We start from the raw sequence: 19,713 nt of genomic DNA, 5'->3' as shown, positions 1-19,713 counted from the left end.
ATGAAACTTATGGGGAAACATCCTCAGGTGGTGTAGATTCAAGTTTGTTCAAATCATGACCCCCGGGGGTAGGGCGCAATGGCCACAATGGCCAACCAAAGTTTTACATAGAAATATATAGGAAAATTCTTTAAAAATCTTCTTCTCAAGAATAACAAAGCCATAATTGATCATATTTATATGGAAGCATCCTCAGGTAGTGTACATTCAAGTTTGTTCAAATCATGACCCCCGGGGGTAGGGTGGGGCCACAATGGCCAACCAAAGTTTTACATAGAAATATATAGGAAAATTCTTAAAAAATCTTCTTCTCAAGAATAACAAAGCCATGATTGATCATATTTATATGGAAGCATCTTCAGGTAGTGTCGATTCAAGTTTGTCAAATCATGACCCCCGGGGGTAGGGCGGGGCCACAATGGCCGACCAAAGTTTTACATAGAAATATATTGGAATATTCTTTAAAAATCTTCTTCTCAAGAATAACAAAGCCATAATTGATCATATTTATATGGAAGCATCCTCAGATAGTGTACATTCAAGTTTGTTCAAATCATGACCCCCGGGGGTAGGGTGGGGCCACAATGGATGACCAAAGTTTTACATAGAAATATATAGGAGAATTCTTAAAAATCTTCTTCTCAAGAATAACAAAGCCATGATTGATCATATTTATATTGGAAGCATCCTCAGGTAGTTGTGATTCAAGTTTGTTCAAATCATGACCCCAGGGGTAGGGGGGGCCACAAAGGCCGACCAAAGTTTTACATAGAAATATATAGGAAAATTCTTTAAAATCATCTTCTCAAGAATAGCCAAACCATAACAGTTCAAAGGTTTACTTTTGAATTTAAACTTTTCAATAATAAACCAATTTCTACTTTTTCCTAGCCACACTGCTCAGGTGAGCGATGTGGCCCATGGGCCTCTTGTTGGGTATGACCCTTAGTATACTGGAAAATGGCAGATCCAGTGATGTGCAATGTTGAATGTGTTTATTGCATCCAAACCCCCGGAGAGGGTGAAAAACTACAAACAAACAATACAATAATGTAAACAATATCTCAATACAAAACATACACAATAAACATATGACAAGAGTGGGTTTCCATAGTTTTGAATTTTTAACCGATCTCAAAGAAGCGTTTTCTATCAAAATCATTTCAATGAATTAATAAACAGACATCAAAATAGTTTATCCCTAGCATGTTTACAGATGTATTAATGATGCAATTATCAATCGTCACAATCAAAATTTAATGATCAAAACAAACACAGACAAAAGTGCCAAGTTGACTCAATACGACATTAAAAAAATTACATATGACTAGAAAACGAGTATTATGGATTGCTTACACATCGTAGTAAATGAAAAGGCACAAAACTTACTTCATAGGTGGCTTTAAAGACAGTAAAATAAGCTGGGTTCTAGAACCCACAAGGTTGGCACTGATGCCTTAGATGGCATCCGGAATACAGTAAAATAAAAACCAACAAATCCGGAAAGAATATTATTCTGGGGCACTACAAGTGATTTCCTGGACTTGTTTCTTCCTTCTGAAAGGTATTTTTTTCAAGTTTGGAAATAGAAATAAGTCAAAAGGTATAAGATCTGGCAAATATTGTTATTATCTCAGATGTTATATATAAAATAACGCTTAATAGTTTGATAGGATTTATTTGAAGTTTGGCGTATCTGGTCGCGGTGACATATGACAAATTTGGGAGCCGCCGGGTCGTCTCCCCAACAATAACAACAAAAGTGGCGGCCCCAAATGGGCTAAATATTGTGCACTGGGTAAATTTCGCAAATGCACAACGCCACGCAAAATGGATACAATGGGCCAATATCCCATTTAGATAGTATCCATGTCAAATGAATGGGCCAATGTCCCATCAAAAATGTAAAATCAATACAATATGATACACTGGGCCAATATCCCATTAACAATGTCATCAATGTTAAATCATTACCATATTGTTCAATGGTGCAATATCCCATTAACATATCCAGGTACTAAAAATGTTGAGATTTGCTTTATCAATGTTTAAAATAAAAGTAAATGCGCAAATAGCGCCACAGCGCATAGCGCCACAAATGCACAAATAGTGCCACAAATGCGCAAATAGCGCCACAAATGCACAAATAGTGCCACAAATGCGCAAATAGCGCCACAATATGTCATACGAGTTAACAACAGCACTCGTTCATGTGAGGTGGGGTTGACGATAACGAACTAACATCATCTTCATGGCACAATAATGATAGAAAGACATCTTAGCTGCACCGCGACGTTGACGGATGACGGTTGTGTTACGTGCGTCTCGACGTTTCCTGAAATATATAATGCAAAAACACGGCAGTATCATGATAATAAAAACATACATATAATTTTCAACAGTGAACTGCATAAGAATGCGGTGGGAGGGTGGGTTTTTTTAAAATATCGATCCAAAATTGAAATGATTGTATCGCCTGAACTACCCATGTCTCGTCGTCTTACTTAGAATACGTCACGTACCAAGTATATATAGTCACTGTGGCATTTCTAACAAAAAAAAACTGGTATGCACAACCCGGATTATTCCAAGTACATACTCAATCTAAAATGGGCAATGCACATGTATCACTGAACTTTCTGTTTATCCTGAAAACCCCCTTTACTCTTCAGGGCATGCGGGTTTGGATGCAGTCATGAAGAAATGCAATGTAGTTGATTCCTGATTCTGGGTCCTTCCTCTAATAAACCCTTCGATTTTTTTGCAAGAAAATTGCTTTCTAGACTCTTAAACTGTCAATAACAACAATACCACTAATATTTAAGAAAATTGCATATAAATCTGTCTTTTTGCTCTTGTCAGACCTTTGCCATTTTTATCAAGTACATCTTAATGTAAATTTTGTTTTTATGGTTTTAAGCAATTGATTCATGTTCCAATATCTGTTTGAATATGAAACAAACGTGGATAACTACAATTACTGATATTTTAAAATAATTGTTAAGACTTTTGTACACGCTGTTGTTTTCACTCATTTTTCAAAAGATAGGGTGACCTTTGAGTACCAAGCTTTTTTGCTGTCAAATGTTTCTTAAAAACAGTAAACTACTCCCGATATGATGTCTATCAAACTTGCTATGTGTTTTAAAGTCAATTATACATCATCAAAAATTATTTGTTAAAATTTGGCGAACAGTACATATTACTAAATGTTTTCAATTGAATCAATTAGTGCTTAATTAATTAATTACTTCATCTGTCTGCAGTATTCGAGAAACATGTGATAAATCGTTTTAAACCAGACAATTACTGAATAGTGTGACTATTAATATAATATGTGATAATTATCATTCTTTCAGTTAACATGATCAGGAAATAATATTTGTCAGTTATGAAACATAATATTGTTTAGTGCTAATTGAAAATTTACGGAATAAAATATTGAATAACAGCTACATATTTTCAAAGAAAAGCATTTCTGCATTAAAAGATATTGATAAAAAAAAAATCAGTATCCAGACGACTTTTCATCGGAACGGAATTTTTTTAACGTTATTTTGTCTTGTTTAACTGGTAACTCAGATATCCGGATGCTTCACATATCCGGACAAATTGACTAGGACCAAAGCGTCCGCATAAACGAGGCTCCACTGTAATGTGATGTTTTTATAGATAGCAGTATAACAGTAACTGATAATGTAGGAAATGTTTCTGTACAATGACAGTATGTCCTTAGTTTAATCTCTGGCAAACTTTTCATGAGTATTTAGAGTTTATGTCTCCCAGTTCTTAATTTGATGTGCAACAGCATGTTCCAAGATATTTTTAAATGAGATAGACTATTGTCAAATAAGTTGAAGATACAAGGCTATCAATAATTTTGTTACAAGTCTACATTTTGCAAATTCTTTGGTAGAACCTTGTAAGCAAATTCAGTCTAATTTTAAGTCAAATGCTGACTAACAGTCTTCATACTACAGTAAAGCTCGTTTAGTATGAAAATGGATATTGCAAATTCACAGATCTAGCAAAATTATATTGGATCCCCAGCTGTACAAATTTAATGAATTCCTTGTATGGATAAATCGAAGTAATTTCATTGGTCCTAGTGACTTTGTTATAACCGAGTTTTACTGTACATGTAATTGTAAAGCTGTTATTTACACACAGAACTGTCTATAGATTTGTCTGTTTTCCTAATCATGTCGAGGAGCACACAGTGGGTTTAACTGCTTGATAGGGAATGTTTACTCCTCTTTTCATGCATATTTGGTATGAAAAATAAAGAACAAGAAAGTTCTTTGTATTAGGTGATGTGCAGTGTATGATTGATGATCATAGGTATTAGTTATCATTTGTAGATTACCTTAATATTTAATTATGTAGGTACTAGTAACCAATGATGTGCATTCCTTAAAAATACTGTGACATTGTTTTTCTATTGTAAGATTGTTTATGGGCAAGACAGAAATAGGCTGTTTTTTTCTAAATATTTTATAGTGGAAAGGATTTTACAGGCTTTTATACAAGCCTCTGGTCCTACATTTTTTTTGGCAATTTTTCTATATCAGGCCGTATATTCAAAATTGCCAGGGATGAGGGACTCTATTTTAATTTTCAAAGGTGTTTATAATTAAGTGAAATGTTTACAGTCATTTTTATGCCCCCTTAAACAGAGTTTTGGGGGTATATAGTTTTTGTCGTGTCTGTCCGTCTGTCTAGCTATCTGTTTGTCTCTCTGTCAGTCTGTTTGTCCGCAAAAACTTTAATAACCTTGCCCATAACTTTTGATTTAGGGGAGCTATAATTTTCATTTTTCACATGTGTATTTCTTGTAACAAGACCTTTATTTGGGTACCACCCAATTTGACCTTTTAATCTTGGAGTTTCCAAACTTTTATTTTGGCCATATCTTTTGAATTTGAGATACCAGGACATTAATACTTCACATATGTATTCTTTGTGGTTAGACCTTTCCATGGAGACCAACTACCTTGACATTTTGACTTTGGAGTTTGGCCTACTTTTCAAATTCAACTTTTGAAAGGTTAGGTCTAGGGCTTTCACACTTTACATGTTTATTCTTTGTTCAAATATCTTTCATTGGATACCAATAACCTCGACTTGACCATGACCTTGGAGATTGCCATACTTATGAAAAAAAACTTTAACCTTGACCATAACTTTTGAACACTAAGAGATATGGCTTTCATACTTCACATAAGTAATCCTTGTGAATAGACCGTATATTGGATACCAAAAACTTTGACCCTTTGACCTTGGAGTTTGACTTGCTTTTAAAAAGCAAATTTGACCATATCTTTTCAAAGGATAGGGTAGTTCTTTCAAACTTTACAATTTAATCCTTGTGACAAGACCTTTTATTGGATAGCAAGACCTTTGACCCTTTGACCTTGACCTTGGAGTTTGACCTACTTTTAGAATTTTTAACATTGGCCGTAACTTCTGAAAGGTTAGGGCTAGGACTTTCACACTTTACATATTTATTCTTTGTGGAAAGATCTTTCATTGGATACCAACAATCTTGACCTTTTGACCTTGACCTTGGAGATTTCTGTACTTATGAAAAAACTTTAATCTTGGCCATAGAATTTTTAACATTGGCCATAACTTTTGAAGGGTTAGGTCTAGGGTTTCCATACTTCATACATCGTATTTTTTGTGTCAAGACCTTTCATTGGATACAATTACTTTGATCTTTTGACTATGACATTGGAGATTTCTTTACTTATGCAAAAACTTAAAACCTTGGCCTACTTTCATATTTCACAATTGTATTTCTTGTGAGAATGCCCTACTTTTGGTACCAATATGTTAAATTTGCATTTAAGAAAAGTCAAATCTTCGCTATGTTCCATACGGGGTCATCAGTGTTTCACAAACACATCTTGTTTTTTTTTTCGTTTTCCAGGCCAGGCGATTACAGGCAGCAGGTGCTATTGGGGGGATTGTCATCGGTAAGAAGATCATTGTTAGTAGAAACATTTAATAGGCATCGTCATCAGTAAGCACGTTATTGTTAGTGATATTGTTAACATTGTCATCGGTAAGCAGGTTAACGTTAGTGTTAATTTTGTCATTGGTAAGAGCATTAATGTTAATGTTAATCATAGGTAAGAACATCATTAAATAGTTACCTGTGTACTATACAGCAACACAATTATAGCTTTAAGTTTGTTACTATGTGATGTAATCAATTTAAAAGTTTTTGTACATGAACTACGGGGAAGTAAAAATACATGGAAAAATATAATTGCTATGTTATTCTTGAATAATTTTTTCCAGATAATAACAAGGAGAGTACAGTGGAGTCGAGTCTGTTATTTGCGATGTCCGGTGACGGCCAGTCAGACGTAGTGATCCCTATCGTCTTCCTGTTCTATAAAGAGGGACAGAGGTTACTGGACGCGGCTTACGAGTACCCAGACCTGGAGGTTCTACTGACATACACGGCTAAAAGTGATGGCAAGTTATTTCACTGAATTAACAACTGATTGCTAAGACAATTAATTGGTCAGTCAGTTGGATGCTTTGAGACGAGTTGACTGGGGATGCTTACTTCTCGTAGGCACCTGGCCTGGGGGCCATAAAACTCAGATGAGCTCACTTTTGATCTCAGTCTCACTTTTCCACTATATATTCCTTTGGTTAAAGTGAGACTGAGATCAAAAGTGAGCTTGTCTAAGTTTTATGGCCCCCAGGCCAGGCCCCGGGATCATGAAACATCTTAAGCTTAAGTCAAAATATTTCTGTAGTTCTAAAATGTTGTAGAAGTCAAACAGGCCAAACTCAAAGTAATTAACAAAATTGCTTTGCAAGAGTGTTGTTATCTTCAAAATTAGAGATTAATTCAACAAATGATAAATATCTTACAGAAGATTATAAAACTCATTACAACGCACTTTGAAAAATTACGCACTTTGAAAAATTTTTTCAAAGTGCGTTAAAATTTGGGACCAAGCTAACGCACTTTGAAAAAAATAATTTTTTTTCAAAGTGCGTTAATATGGACCATATTAACGCACTTTGAAAAAAAAAGTAAAGATTGATCAATATTCCTTCAAATAATCGGTATGATAAACAGATTCTGGTTTGATAACTTTTTTATGATAAAGTCACAGTAGGACCTGAGATATTGACGTTTTAAATATTTAAGGTTTTGATAAAATAAAAGGGAAAATTTTTCAACGTCATACCAGTTAGGTAAATACATAATTATATGAATGCTTTGAGTATAGCATAGACATCGAGACTGGGCGAAGGGCCAGGGGAGGGGATGGGGGGCTAAGCCCCCCCCCCCCCCCCCCCCACTTATTTTGGGAAGATATATACATCGTATAAGCATTGAAAATGCAGCGTACCCTTTTTAGGTTTATTGCTCCCCTTTGTTTGTTACCGACACCTATGTATTGGAAAGATAAAGATTTGGACTGAGGGATCTTATACCCGTCTTCTCCTCTTTTCGACGGGAGTAAATCAATTCATTTTTGAGGTTGGGTTAGGCTTAGTGTTTTGAAAGATAAATAAGTAAAATAACAAATAAAATCTTTCCATGAATAAAATATGATTTTTTTTTCAAAGTGCGTTATGTGTCTCCATGGTAAAATATATTGATGTAGAACCTTAACGCACTTTGAAAAATTTTTTCAAAGTGCGTTGAGTTGGTCCCAAATTTAATGTACTTTGAAAAATTTTTTCAAAGTGCGTAATTTTTTCAAAGTGCATTGCCACAAAGCATCCTCAGGAAGTTTAAATTCAAGTTTGTTCAAATCATGACCCCCGGGTCAAGGGCGGGGCAAAATGGCTGATCAAAGTTTTACATAGAAATTTATAGGAGAAATCTTTAAAAATCTTTCTCCAGAACCATTGGGCCAGGAAAGAAAACTCATGTGGAAGCATCATCAGGTAGTGTAGATGCAAGTTTGTTCAAATCATGACCCCTGGGGGAAGGGCGGGGCCACAATGGCTGATGAAAGTTTAACATAGGAATGTACATTGAATTGGGAAAATCTTTAAAAATCTTCTTCTCAAGAACAGCAAAGACATTATTGGTGATATTTATATGGAAGTATCCTCAGGTGGTGTAGATTCAAGTTTCTTCAAAACATGCCCCCCGGGGGTAGGGTGGGCCACAATATATGATCAAAGTTTAAAATAGGAATGTATAGGTCAAATCTTAAAAAGTCTTCTTCTTAGGATCAGTGAAGCCATTATTTGTCATATTTATTTGGAAGCATCCTCAGGTATTAAAACCATACCCCCTCCCCCTTTAACCCTTCTGCCTTTTAGGGGTAGGTTGTGACCACTCAGGCATATAAGCTTTTTAAGATTTTTGCATTTTTCCAAACTACAGACTCAGGTGAGCGATGTGGCCCCTGAGCCTCTTGTTTAATTCTTGTGTTTTATTGCAAAATGGTTGGGTGATTAACAAGACACTGATATTTCATTCAGGCATGAAACAACAAAATTATACTTGTATCTGTAGATATTTCATGGATACTGTTCTTACAAATGTACAAGCAAAGAGACATGTTTAACACCCCCCCCCCCATTTTTTTTTTAATAAGATGAAGCTTTGTTCTCTACTTTATGTAATAATTGATTTTTTGAATAAAAGTGTTACCTAAATATTTATTTGGAAAACCCTTCTTATGAGTTACCCTTCATAAAATGTGATAAAATGGCAATCCCATTTTCTAAGATATTGAAATTTTTAATATATATTTCATCATTTCTGAAAAACTCTTCATCATGTATTAAAATATGTTATGCAAAAATATGAAGCACTATAAACACTTTCAATAATAAGACAAAATGAAAATGCATGAATACATGTCTTAAAATGTTTATAAATAGATTTAGAAAGGAGGGAGCTTGATAGATTTTTTCAAACTTTCAGTGGTTGTCAACACAGCCAATAGTGAAAATGTAGAACAGAAAAAGGAAGTCTCGGAGGAAATCCTCTCCACCGTACGATTGGAAGCTCCACCTTCCACAGAATCCAGCCAGGGGGGGAGTTCCCATAGTGACGAAGCTGCAGAGAGTTCCCATAACAACGAATCCGCGGAGCTGAACACCCACGCCACAAAACATGTCCAATCTGTGGAGGCTTTAGAATCTCTAGGAAAAACTACAGACGCATATAGGTTTGTGAAAAAAATTCATTAGAAAGGGTAGACCTATCGACAAGTTTAGAAATGATAGGCTTTTCCATAAAGCATATAATGTTCTGTGTTACTAACATGTTCTTTATAATTAAGTTTTACTGTATTTACCTTATCCCTTGTATGATTCAGCACCATCAGTAGTATATCAAAATAGCCGTAGTTAAAACTCAGACTTTCTTTGTTTTAGCTGCAGCACTCAGTATGGCCCCGTATTTTTGTCTGTTTTTGCCACCACTCTTCCAGGGGAGAATACCCTGACAATAATGCGCAATATGGATAACACTGTGGACCTGAGGTTTCATCTTTTCCAAGTCACAGAAAACAGAAAACCAGAAATAAATACTTTATATGTGGACATTGTAGAAATATTACGCCACAGAACTAACTTTCTAATGCTAGAAAAGCAAGAGGAATATTTAATAGCTCTAGCCCGAATGCTGGAGGCAGCCATTTTTCAGGTTGATATGAGCCATGATACAGGGCAGAATATGTTAAAACTGACTGGACTTCTCCAAGTAGAAGAGGACTCCATTATAATCTCAGGGCATAAAGATGTGACCAACGGTGCTTCTAATTTATACAATTTACAGAACAAAGACAAAAATCAAAGCTTTACGTGTAAGAGGACTAATCCATTACTGAAATATAGGGAAAGACATTGCCCACTCCAGAAAAACAGCCTAGTGACCAAAGTGGGCAGTATAAGACATAAACAAGCCAGCGATGGAGTTTGATATATTGAAAGGATATAGTTTATTTGTAATCTATTAATTGTGCAACATCATTCTGGAAGATTGACAAGTTAGAAATAATCAAATAAATAGCATGTCAATTTGCTGGGATATTTCAAACAATTTAATTTATTAATTGGCATTCTTTGAATAATATACATTTGACGATTGGTATCTGGATGTATCTAATGCAAGTGGTGATTCATATACACAATAAATCATGTTTATAATCAAGTGCCAGGGACAAACAATTACGTAAAATTGTAATTCATTACATCTGTTTTATTTATTACAAGTTTTTTTTCATAGGGAATAGATATCACTGTTCTGTAAGCATGGATTAATTATAGGGATGTCAACGAATATTCGAATATTCATTCGATGAGTTGATATTCGAATATAAATTTATGATTCGAATATTCGTTTTTAAGTATACAAGCATTAAATAGAGAGAAAAACCTGACAAGTTTTATTAGAAATTGAATCAAGTTTGTACAAAATAAAAAAAAACTGTCCTCTTTGATTACCTCAAAGGTGTGAATAGTGTATCTATTAGAGTAATTTATTTATTTGTTCACTTAATTAGTAGTATAATAGTTTCCAGTACTTACAATCAGTTTGTATTGTTGTAAAGACACAGTTTTACAGTAAACATACGTTTATGTTTATGTAAATATCATTAAAAATCATTATCAGGAAATTATAATTAGCAAAAAGTAATTGCTTGTAATATTTCACCGTTAAATATTTGTTCTGATTGGTAAAAATTTGTAGGAGTTATCAGTGTAGACTTTGGTAAGACGATCAATTAATCTATTACTACTAAAGAATACTACTAATAATACTAAAGAATCTTTTGAATTTTCAAAAAAACAATCATAACATTTTGGATGTATACTATTCAATAATTAAAAAAAATAAAGTGCAGTAATGCAGTGCATTTACCGAAATCTACAAGAGTTTTTATTCCAAAATAATGGCATAAAACTTATACTGCTTAACAGGAGAGTGAAAATATGTATTTTATAATGCAAAATGCATTTATTTTATCGTATTGTTAAATATTCGAATATCAATTACAGACAATTTTGACATCCCTAATATATTTAGTTTGTTAACTGCAACTGTAATGTGTAATATCAGAAACAGAACAAAATACCACAAAAGTAATTTTGTTAAACATTTTGTCTTTGGTTGATTATTTGTCCCATGGCATGTGACCTGGGTAGAAATACTGACTGTAAATGTTATGTTCTGTAACAATTATTTTTATAAGTGCCTATACGTTGTGAACAATCAAGACATAAGTTTTGTATGCTGTGTAGGTAGATGTTGACCTGTGAATAGATATCCATAAACAGTGAAACTTTGACATTCTTTCAAGATTACTAGCTTTACCATTGTTGAGCACCCCTAGTCGTTCTGGCTTCTCTACCTAGCAGCCAGATGGACTGTCAGTTTTCCAATGATGTAGCTTTACTTGAGTTTTTTTTTAAAAAAAGAGTTGGTGCATTATATTTCATTTTTATAAAGCGTTTCATTACATGATGGTGGAACATAGGTGTAAAATTTGATGTTGTCCCTTGTTTTTAACATAAAATGTTTCTTTGCTTATAAAATATGATTTTTTTTTCAATTAATGCATAATTCATTTAATTCTTTAACAATTTTAATTTTTAAAAAGTTCAATTAATCTTCAATAGCCAAATTCCAACTATTTTATACTTGTTGATCCCCCTAATTAAAATATTGTTTCAAAAAAAAACTTTAGAGAAATTTGTAGTGCTTGCGGGGAATGATTGTAAAATGACTGCTTATTTTCAGAAGTTTGTCAATTATAGATAATAAAGCATGTCTTGTAGTCCTCAGGGCTTGATCTTGGGTTAAAAAGTTAGTATTACTATTAGTATTTTAAGTTTAACAAATGATTTTATTTTTATATTTGTTAATTTATTACTGAAATTATGAATGTAAATTGCAATATGTTAAGTATTTTTTTTTTGTTTCTGTAAAACTTGTATCCCAGTTTCTGTTTAAACATTCAAAGTTTTTTCTCTGTTTAGAACCGTCTTTAAAAGCATATGAAAATTTACTTAATATGCACTATTTCTATTTTTACGCTATTTTTATTTTTTTTACTGAAAGAATTATTTGAACTACAGTAAGCTAATAAGGAGTCCTCAGCCCTAGTGTTTTTCTAACGAAAATATAAATTTTTATTAATGTTGATATTTAATAGATGTCGTGAATTTCTTCTTAGCATATTTATGATTGATTTCTTTCACATATCCTGTTTTGTTTCAAGTATTAAACCTCATAAATTAATGTCAGTATAATTATCATGCCTCCATCTGTGTGGGAGAGAGAGTGGGAGGGTGTGTATGTGTGTGTGTTAAAGAGAGATAGAGAAATCATTCTTTTCATTGATATCATCAGCTAGGTATAAGTTCCTTGGTTATCTGAAGAATATAAGGCCATTGTCAAAAAAGAAAACATAATGCCAAATAATACTTCCATAGAAATATGCAATGAAATTTCAAAAACACTGAATCAGTTTCATGATGGAGATTTGTCTTTATTATTTTGTGTTTGTAAATGGGTTGTAGTTAGAGACATTGCTGTTTTTATAGGAAATCCCTAGATTCCAGTATCTTCCACATACAGAATTATGACCCATCAAAATGTCAGTAAACTAGACCATCTTTAAAAAATTGCTTGATTTCCCTCTCCCGACTGACCAACTAAAAATGGCTGACTCAAGTTTTTCTTTAATTTCAGGACACAATAATTTCTTGTTTTATTCCTCCTATCCCACCAACAAGAATTTTCTGAGTAAAAAAAAAAAAGAAGATTTTTCAGTCTATCTACCGACCAAATAATTTTACCCTGAGTTGGGGGGAGGCAAGCAAACCTTATTTTAAAGATGGCCCTACAGAAATATGATTTTTTTAAAGTGACAATTTCATAATGAATAGTTTCCTAACTTAATCACTGTATGTATGTAAAAATAAGGCTCTTGGAGATATTTTGCTAGTTTATAAAGAAAACGATACAAAATTCATAAGGTGCATGAACTACATTTTTTTGTGTTTTCTGTATTTTATGATATGAAACATTATAATTCATGTTCACTTGAATTTTCAAAAAATTCAATTAATGTCGTCTATAACTATAAATATAATGATTGTTAAAAAATTCAATAATATTTCTTTATGTTATAATAATACAATCTGTGCTTATTTTTGTGCATATAAAGACTGTTATTTAGAAAAAAATAATGTACTGTATCTATGTTTGTGCAGCTCATCTATAATTCATAGTCACATCTTTGTCATATCTTCTCTTGAATTTTGTATTCTGTTCATTTTAGTGATTCAAATACCCGGTATTATACAACTAGAAGATCTACTAGTAAGAGTTTAAGATTGTATTAAAAGCACACAGATGACTCATATTTAGCTTACAGAATACTTGTAAGGGACAAAGTTACATTTTTTTGTAAATGTTTCTCATGCATTGCGTTTGAAAAATTGAAATATTTCTTGAGAAAAAATGCCCCTGTTTTTCATTGCATATATGAACTACACTCGTAGAAATTTACCCTTTGGTTTTTTGAACAACACAAGTCATTTTTACCTAGTAGTGAAAAAATAAAACTAATGAAAAAATATTTTTATGTGTTTTACTATAATAAAATATTAAGCTTTAAAGTCCAAAAAAAAGAAGACAAGAATTATAATTCAATTAAGTAATATTACTACAAAATAAAAAGTTCAAAACCTTTAAGTTTGTAAAAGGTGAAAAAGGCAAACATGTTTTCCTTGTATGACACTTACTTAACTTGTCATTGCTTTTTTTGCAAAATTATTATTATTATTAAAAAAATTATGAAAGTACAGAGAGGTACTTTAAAATTTATGGTTAAAAGATGCTGAGTTCAAAGAACTTTATTCAGTAATATCCAATATTTGCCCCCCAAATCAAACTTTGATGGAGATATATTTAATTATGTTCTTAAACAGGGGAGTATATGCTGACTTCAAAGCACTGAACATTTTCACAAGTAATGACGCCATATGTACGTAATGACGTCACAAACATGACGTAAATTTCGGTTTTTAGCTCACCTGAGCCGAAGGCTCAAGTGAGCTTTTCTGATCACATTTTGTCCGTCCGTCTGTCTGTCCGTCTGTAAACTTTTCACATTTTTTATGAATTTTACAGAAAAATGTACATATTTGGTCGATATTTTAAGTAAAAGTCACCGGGCGCATGTGTGTTCAGGATCAATATTTTGATATAATGTGTAGAATGATAATATCAATGAAATATGTCAATACTGTTCCGGAACAAACTTGCGCTCTATAAATTTCAAAGCTACAATTGTTGAAATTTTGTCCATTTTGTCCTCTTTCTGAAAAAGGATATAAAATCGGACTAGTTTGTGACGTCATAAAAACAAAAATTGTGAATACAATGCTTTGGCACTATAATATTTTCTGTTAATTTATATTTCTCATACAATTTATTGAATTCAGCACATTTCAGGAAGTTTTCAAAATTTGACTTTTGTGGGGGCAAATGTATGCAATATACCGCATATAGTTCTTTGGATCCAGAGCGTGCGCCCCTCCCTCTCCCTCGTTTGAATTTTTTTTTTTTTATGTAGACGTTATATGTTCATTATACTTAAATCAAGAGAAAAACCTCACATATTTCAGTTGATTCGATACGCAAGAGCATGCTCTACGTATGGACAATTCCTGAAACTAGAAATATTATTGACAAACAAGTCAATGAAACAAGAATATTAGCAGTCTTGTTTAAAGTCATAATTTCGTAAGTTCTATGGTCGATACAATGACCTTGTCAACAAATGCAATTTATCATTGAGTCAAATTCTGACTGACGTTTTTCATACTAATTGTAAGGTCATTATTTATGACACACTGAATTGACGACAGATTTTTTCGTTATTTCCTGATCATAACAAGGAGCAAATGGCGGGTGTGACCGGTCGGGGATGCTCACTCCTCCATGGCACCTGGTTCCATCTCTGATGTTTATGAAGACAGCGTTTGCTCTGCTCCTATTTTGTATTGTTTTATAGACTTTGATATTGAATACTGTCGTTATCTCTATATCTTTCATGCAAACTAAAAAGTTATAGGTATAACAAAATGTTTATTTTTGTGTTCTCGGGCAAGGTTTGTCTATTGACTCGTCGAACCAAACTGTTTTTATGTCTTCAAATGCTCGGCAGGCTCACCGCAGCTGGTTTTTGCTTAGTTTGCTAAAGATTAACTCAAACACATTCACAGAGATGAATAATATCATTTATTTAAATGACGGTATGAAGTAAAATACTTTATACAAAAAAATGGGGATCAGACTCGCAGGCTCCTATTGAAATTACGCAAAATATAAAAAAAATGTCTGAACACCCCCACCCCCCCCCCTCCCCCAATGACTAGAAAACATTCCTTTAAAACAGTAAGATCAAATATTTTAAGAAAAATATAGCAAAAAGATGGCACTTCAAAACAAAATGGATGGCACATAAAAACAAAATGAGCTAAATTCATAATTACAAGAATCCATCTTATGCAATGAATAAAAATGCGAGAGGTAGGACTTCAGGGTCGGTTGCGGGTCTTCAAAATATACGTACCGGGTATTTCATAAATACTGTGGGCAGCGTGGGAAGAGAAATACAAGTGATCCGCTCAGCTGACTACGTGACCCTAGCCCGCTAATCACTTAAATTTTTTATCAAAGATGTACAGTGGAGCCTGATTTATCCGTACGCTTTGGTTCCCAGTCAATTTGTCCGGATATGTGAAGCATTCGGATACCTGAATCACCAGTTAAACAGAACATAATAAAGTTTAAAAATTCCGCTCCGATGAAAAATCGTCCGGATACTGAAGCATCCGGATATCTGGCGTCCGGATATCTGAAGGTCCACTGTACATCTATCCAATACTAATTACTGACGGATCGAAAAATTAATATGTTCAATTCTGCATTTTAAGGTTCCCATTAGAAAAAGAACATGAGAAAAAAGGCATACTTCTGGTTTTTCTTTCTTTCGGTTGGATTGCAAAGAAAAGAACACCCCCCTGATGAATGATGAAAAAGAATTTTCTTGATGCCACTAAGTGCCGAAGCAAAAATGTATTGGAAATATTTCTAATATAATTATTTCTATACATAATTAAAATAATATTCTGAATATCAATCTAAAAAAAATTGATTTTTAGGGGATATATCGATAAAATATATTCCGGTGAGAATGAAATAAAAGATACCACAGTCTTTCACATCACGTCATGACCTAATACATGTATCTGCAATGAGAGACTCTTTCAAAATCATTTCATTGATGTGTTATTAAAATTTCCGCTTATATCGAAGAAGCAGTTCTGCTTATATCGAAGAAGCAATTTTATATAATATCAAAACATCAACTTTCATCTTCAGAAATGACTGTATTGAAATTAAAATTAATATAGGGTGCGGTTTAAATATTCTTATAAACATTTCATGATTTTGAAATTTTAAAATTTTTTCTTGGTTTTGGACCATAAAGAATTATTTTCAACAGTTCTTGAATACCGTATAAGTGAAAATTTTAGCGAGACGGAAATTTAGCGATTTCTCCTTAAAAATGGTAATTTATTTTTAGCGAAAGGTAATTTTAGCGATTTTAAAATGCTTACTAAAGAAGCTATTGCAAATATAATGCCATTGATTTTTACCGATATTTAATTTTAGCGATCTCAGGACCCTCGCTAAAATGCCAAAATTAAATCCTCGCTAAAAATTCTACTTATACGGTATTCAAGTACGTCTGAAGTTTTTTCTTTCTAGCACCAAGAGATTTTTTCGAGCAGAAAGGAAGGCCTTGTTCAAGGATTTCCTAGACCCGACAATGTGCTTTTGTTTGTAGGGATTTTTATGAAAAATAAGAGTAGTGTAGTCTTCTTGGTAAACCGGAATTTTATAAATATAAACATTAAAATGTGATATTGAATAATTGTATCCGTGGAAAGTGAACTTTAACCAAGATTATCATCAGAAAGTGTGCCGTAAGTACGATTTGATATTTCCTTGAATTCAGCCTTAGATACCAATGCTTATTAGCATGAAATGAAATAAGAAGTGACTTGTGGTGTCTTGCAATGATAGCAAAAGCCTTTTACACTATGTATTATAGAATACATGACGGAAACAGAAGACAAGAAATACCAAATAAGTATAAAAATCATGACAATTTCTCTAAATGCCTGAATACCTATCGTTTTTTAAACTGAAATATATTTGGGCAATTAGAAAATGCATTGCTGTTATTTTCTGCAAAAATATTGGAGATTTGACAATTTTCCCTAAATAATATGATTAATTTTTATCTTTAACTGTAAAGAAATACTGTGGATAAATTTACATAACTTTGTTGATTCATATAGATATACTTTTTTGAGTATTTTTGATTACTTAACTGCTAGTTTTATAAACCTGGGGATCGGACTACTTTAATTATCATAAATTGCGTTTGATTAAAAGATCTACTTCGAATTTTATACTGTTGCTTGCTAATTATTTAATTTTTTATATTTTAGGAAATATTGACGTCATCGTGTGAAATACTTTGACGTGACATATAGATATTACGTTTATTTAAATTAAAACAAGAGAGAAAGAGACATACTTCAGATCATTTTCTTAAATTTCAAGTCCCACGCAAAATCCTCGACAACATGGAAGGTTCCGAGGAACTTTTTTTCCCTAATATGTCGTTCCCTTTCCACCTCGCTTTTGTGTATCCTTTCCCGGAGGCGTTCTACGTAAATGGATTCGTTTCCCCCGTTCTAATTTTCTTCACTCTGGTGACAAATATCTTCGTAGTTCTTATTCTTCTTCGGAGGCACATGCGCTCACCCACTAACGCTATCCTGGCTGCCATGGCAATTTCTGACACATTAACTGGAATTTCTCCGCTTCCGGTGTTAATTCACTTCTTTTCTCTGGAGAACTACGAGGAGTTTGTGGAATATCACTGGTTTTACCTCTACAGGTTTCTCGGCGAGCTTATTCCGACCATATTCCACACATCCTCGATCTGGCTAACAGTGACGTTGGCCATTCAACGTTACGTTTACATCTGTCACACAGCTACCGCCAGAAGATTTTGCACTATCCAAAATGTCGTCATTGCATCTTTCATAATCTTTTTTTCTGCCATACTGTCGCATACACAGGTGCTTGAGGACAGGACCCCCCCCCCCCCCTTCGATATAGACTCCTGGGCTTTTTCGATTTTTTTCTCATAAAAAATCTGTCATTGCCATATTTGTGATAAGATCTATACCAGCAAATCGAAAAATTACCTAAAACAAACGTTCTATTAAATCTACCCTACATTCTCTATATAAAAATCAACTTATATATAGAGAGGGTAGATATTTTTTTTTACAAAATGTAAGTTTAAGCAAATTTTCTGAATTGATAGGATAGACTATATCATAAATGTGTCATCCATATATAATTTATGTGAAAAAAAGTTGAACAGGCCCGGGGGTCTATATTTCTTTGGGGGGGGGGGGGTCCTGTCCTCAAGCACCTGTGAGGGTCCTGTCCTCAAGCACCTGTGAATTTATATATAGAGAGGGTAGATATTTTTATAAAATGTAAGTTTAAGCAAATTTTCTGAATTGATAGGATAGATTCTATCACAAATGTGTCATCCATGTATAATTTATGTGAAAAAAAGTTGAACAGGCCCGGGGGTCTATATGGGGGGGGGGGGGGTCCTGTCCTCAAGCACCTGTGGTCGCATATTGCGCGTTTCTTTGATTTTGAATTCATCCCTTTTCCAGTCTTATCACCTATTGCGCCAAACAACACACTTGTAATATGTATCGAACAATTCCCTCCGTGGGCCGTCCAAAATGAGGACTTGTATTTCAATCTCTACTTCTGGTTCCGGTGTAACGTTGAATTTTGACCCGGGTTGAAAATTGACCCGGGGGTCATTTTTCAACGTTGAATACTGAGATTAAAGGTGTTGAATTTAGACCCTAATCCGTTGAAAACTGAGCCGGGTCGTTGAATTTTGATCATGAAACCGGTTCAAAATTCAACAGCATAAAAACACATATTTATGATTGGGTTTTCACTACTGTGACTTAATTCATAGGTATGAGGCCCCGTTTTGGTATTTACTGCAAAAAGTAATATCCCCTATTTGAATAAGTGATATCACCTGTTCCAATAGATGATATCACCTATTTGATTTGAATTTGTGATATCACCAATTCGAAAAGGTGATATCGCCTATTCGAATGGGCGATATCACCTTTTCCCATCAAACAGCTGTAGTTTCTTTTTGCTTACAAATTAATTTATTTCACTTATATATCATGTTATCAACAAGAAAATCGTAGAAAACGCATGAAAACTGGGTAGTCCGAATTTTCTTGGTTCCAGTGTTAATCTATATACAATGTATTACAGGGAGCATTCATTATTGACTGTTGTAAGAAACTCAAATAGGTTATATCACCATTACGAATAGGTGATAGCACTTATTCAAATAGGTGATATCACCTTTTATTCTAAGCTCTCTGACTTGATCACATGATTAAGTATATAACAGCATAAAGACTTGAATTACTATTCATAGAATCTGAAATGCATATTGACTTTATGTTTTTTTTTCTTGTGATCATATGCTATATTGCAGGAGTCCTTTTAGAAAATTTCATTAAAGTGAGTGACACCCCCCCCCCCCC

The 19,713-nt window shown here is 33.5% G+C and overlaps 2 protein-coding genes across 2 annotated transcripts in view; both read left to right on the top strand.

Moving 5' to 3' along the window:
- LOC134261094 (ER degradation-enhancing alpha-mannosidase-like protein 3) overlaps nt 1–11,579 on the top strand; it is a 33,240-nt gene extending 21,661 nt beyond the window's left edge. Inside the window, exons 19-23 of the mRNA XM_062743567.1 lie at nt 5,933–5,978; nt 6,307–6,486; nt 8,921–9,167; nt 9,376–10,273; nt 11,030–11,579. Coding sequence (XP_062599551.1) covers nt 5,933–5,978; nt 6,307–6,486; nt 8,921–9,167; nt 9,376–9,922 — 1,020 coding nt within the window. The 3' untranslated portion in view covers nt 9,923–10,273; nt 11,030–11,579. The remainder of the gene's footprint in view (nt 1–5,932; nt 5,979–6,306; nt 6,487–8,920; nt 9,168–9,375; nt 10,274–11,029) is intronic.
- A 6,062-nt stretch (nt 11,580–17,641) lies between these two features.
- LOC134261091 (sex peptide receptor-related protein 2-like) lies at nt 17,642–19,474 on the top strand. Its single transcript, XM_062743564.1, has 2 exons — nt 17,642–18,180; nt 19,436–19,474. The coding sequence occupies exons 1-2, from the start codon at nt 17,680–17,682 to the stop codon at nt 19,472–19,474; spliced, it is 540 nt and encodes a 179-aa protein (XP_062599548.1). The 5' UTR covers nt 17,642–17,679.
- Nucleotides 19,475–19,713: the final 239 nt, after the last annotated feature.

The sequence above is a fragment of the Saccostrea cucullata genome, unplaced genomic scaffold (assembly GCF_032062105.1).
Source record: "Saccostrea cucullata isolate Sc308-1 unplaced genomic scaffold, CSIRO_AGI_Scuc_v1 ctg1875, whole genome shotgun sequence".
In the NCBI taxonomy this organism is placed as follows: Eukaryota; Metazoa; Mollusca; class Bivalvia; order Ostreida; family Ostreidae; genus Saccostrea; species Saccostrea cuccullata.
This window is presented reverse-complemented; position numbering and strand designations above follow the sequence as displayed.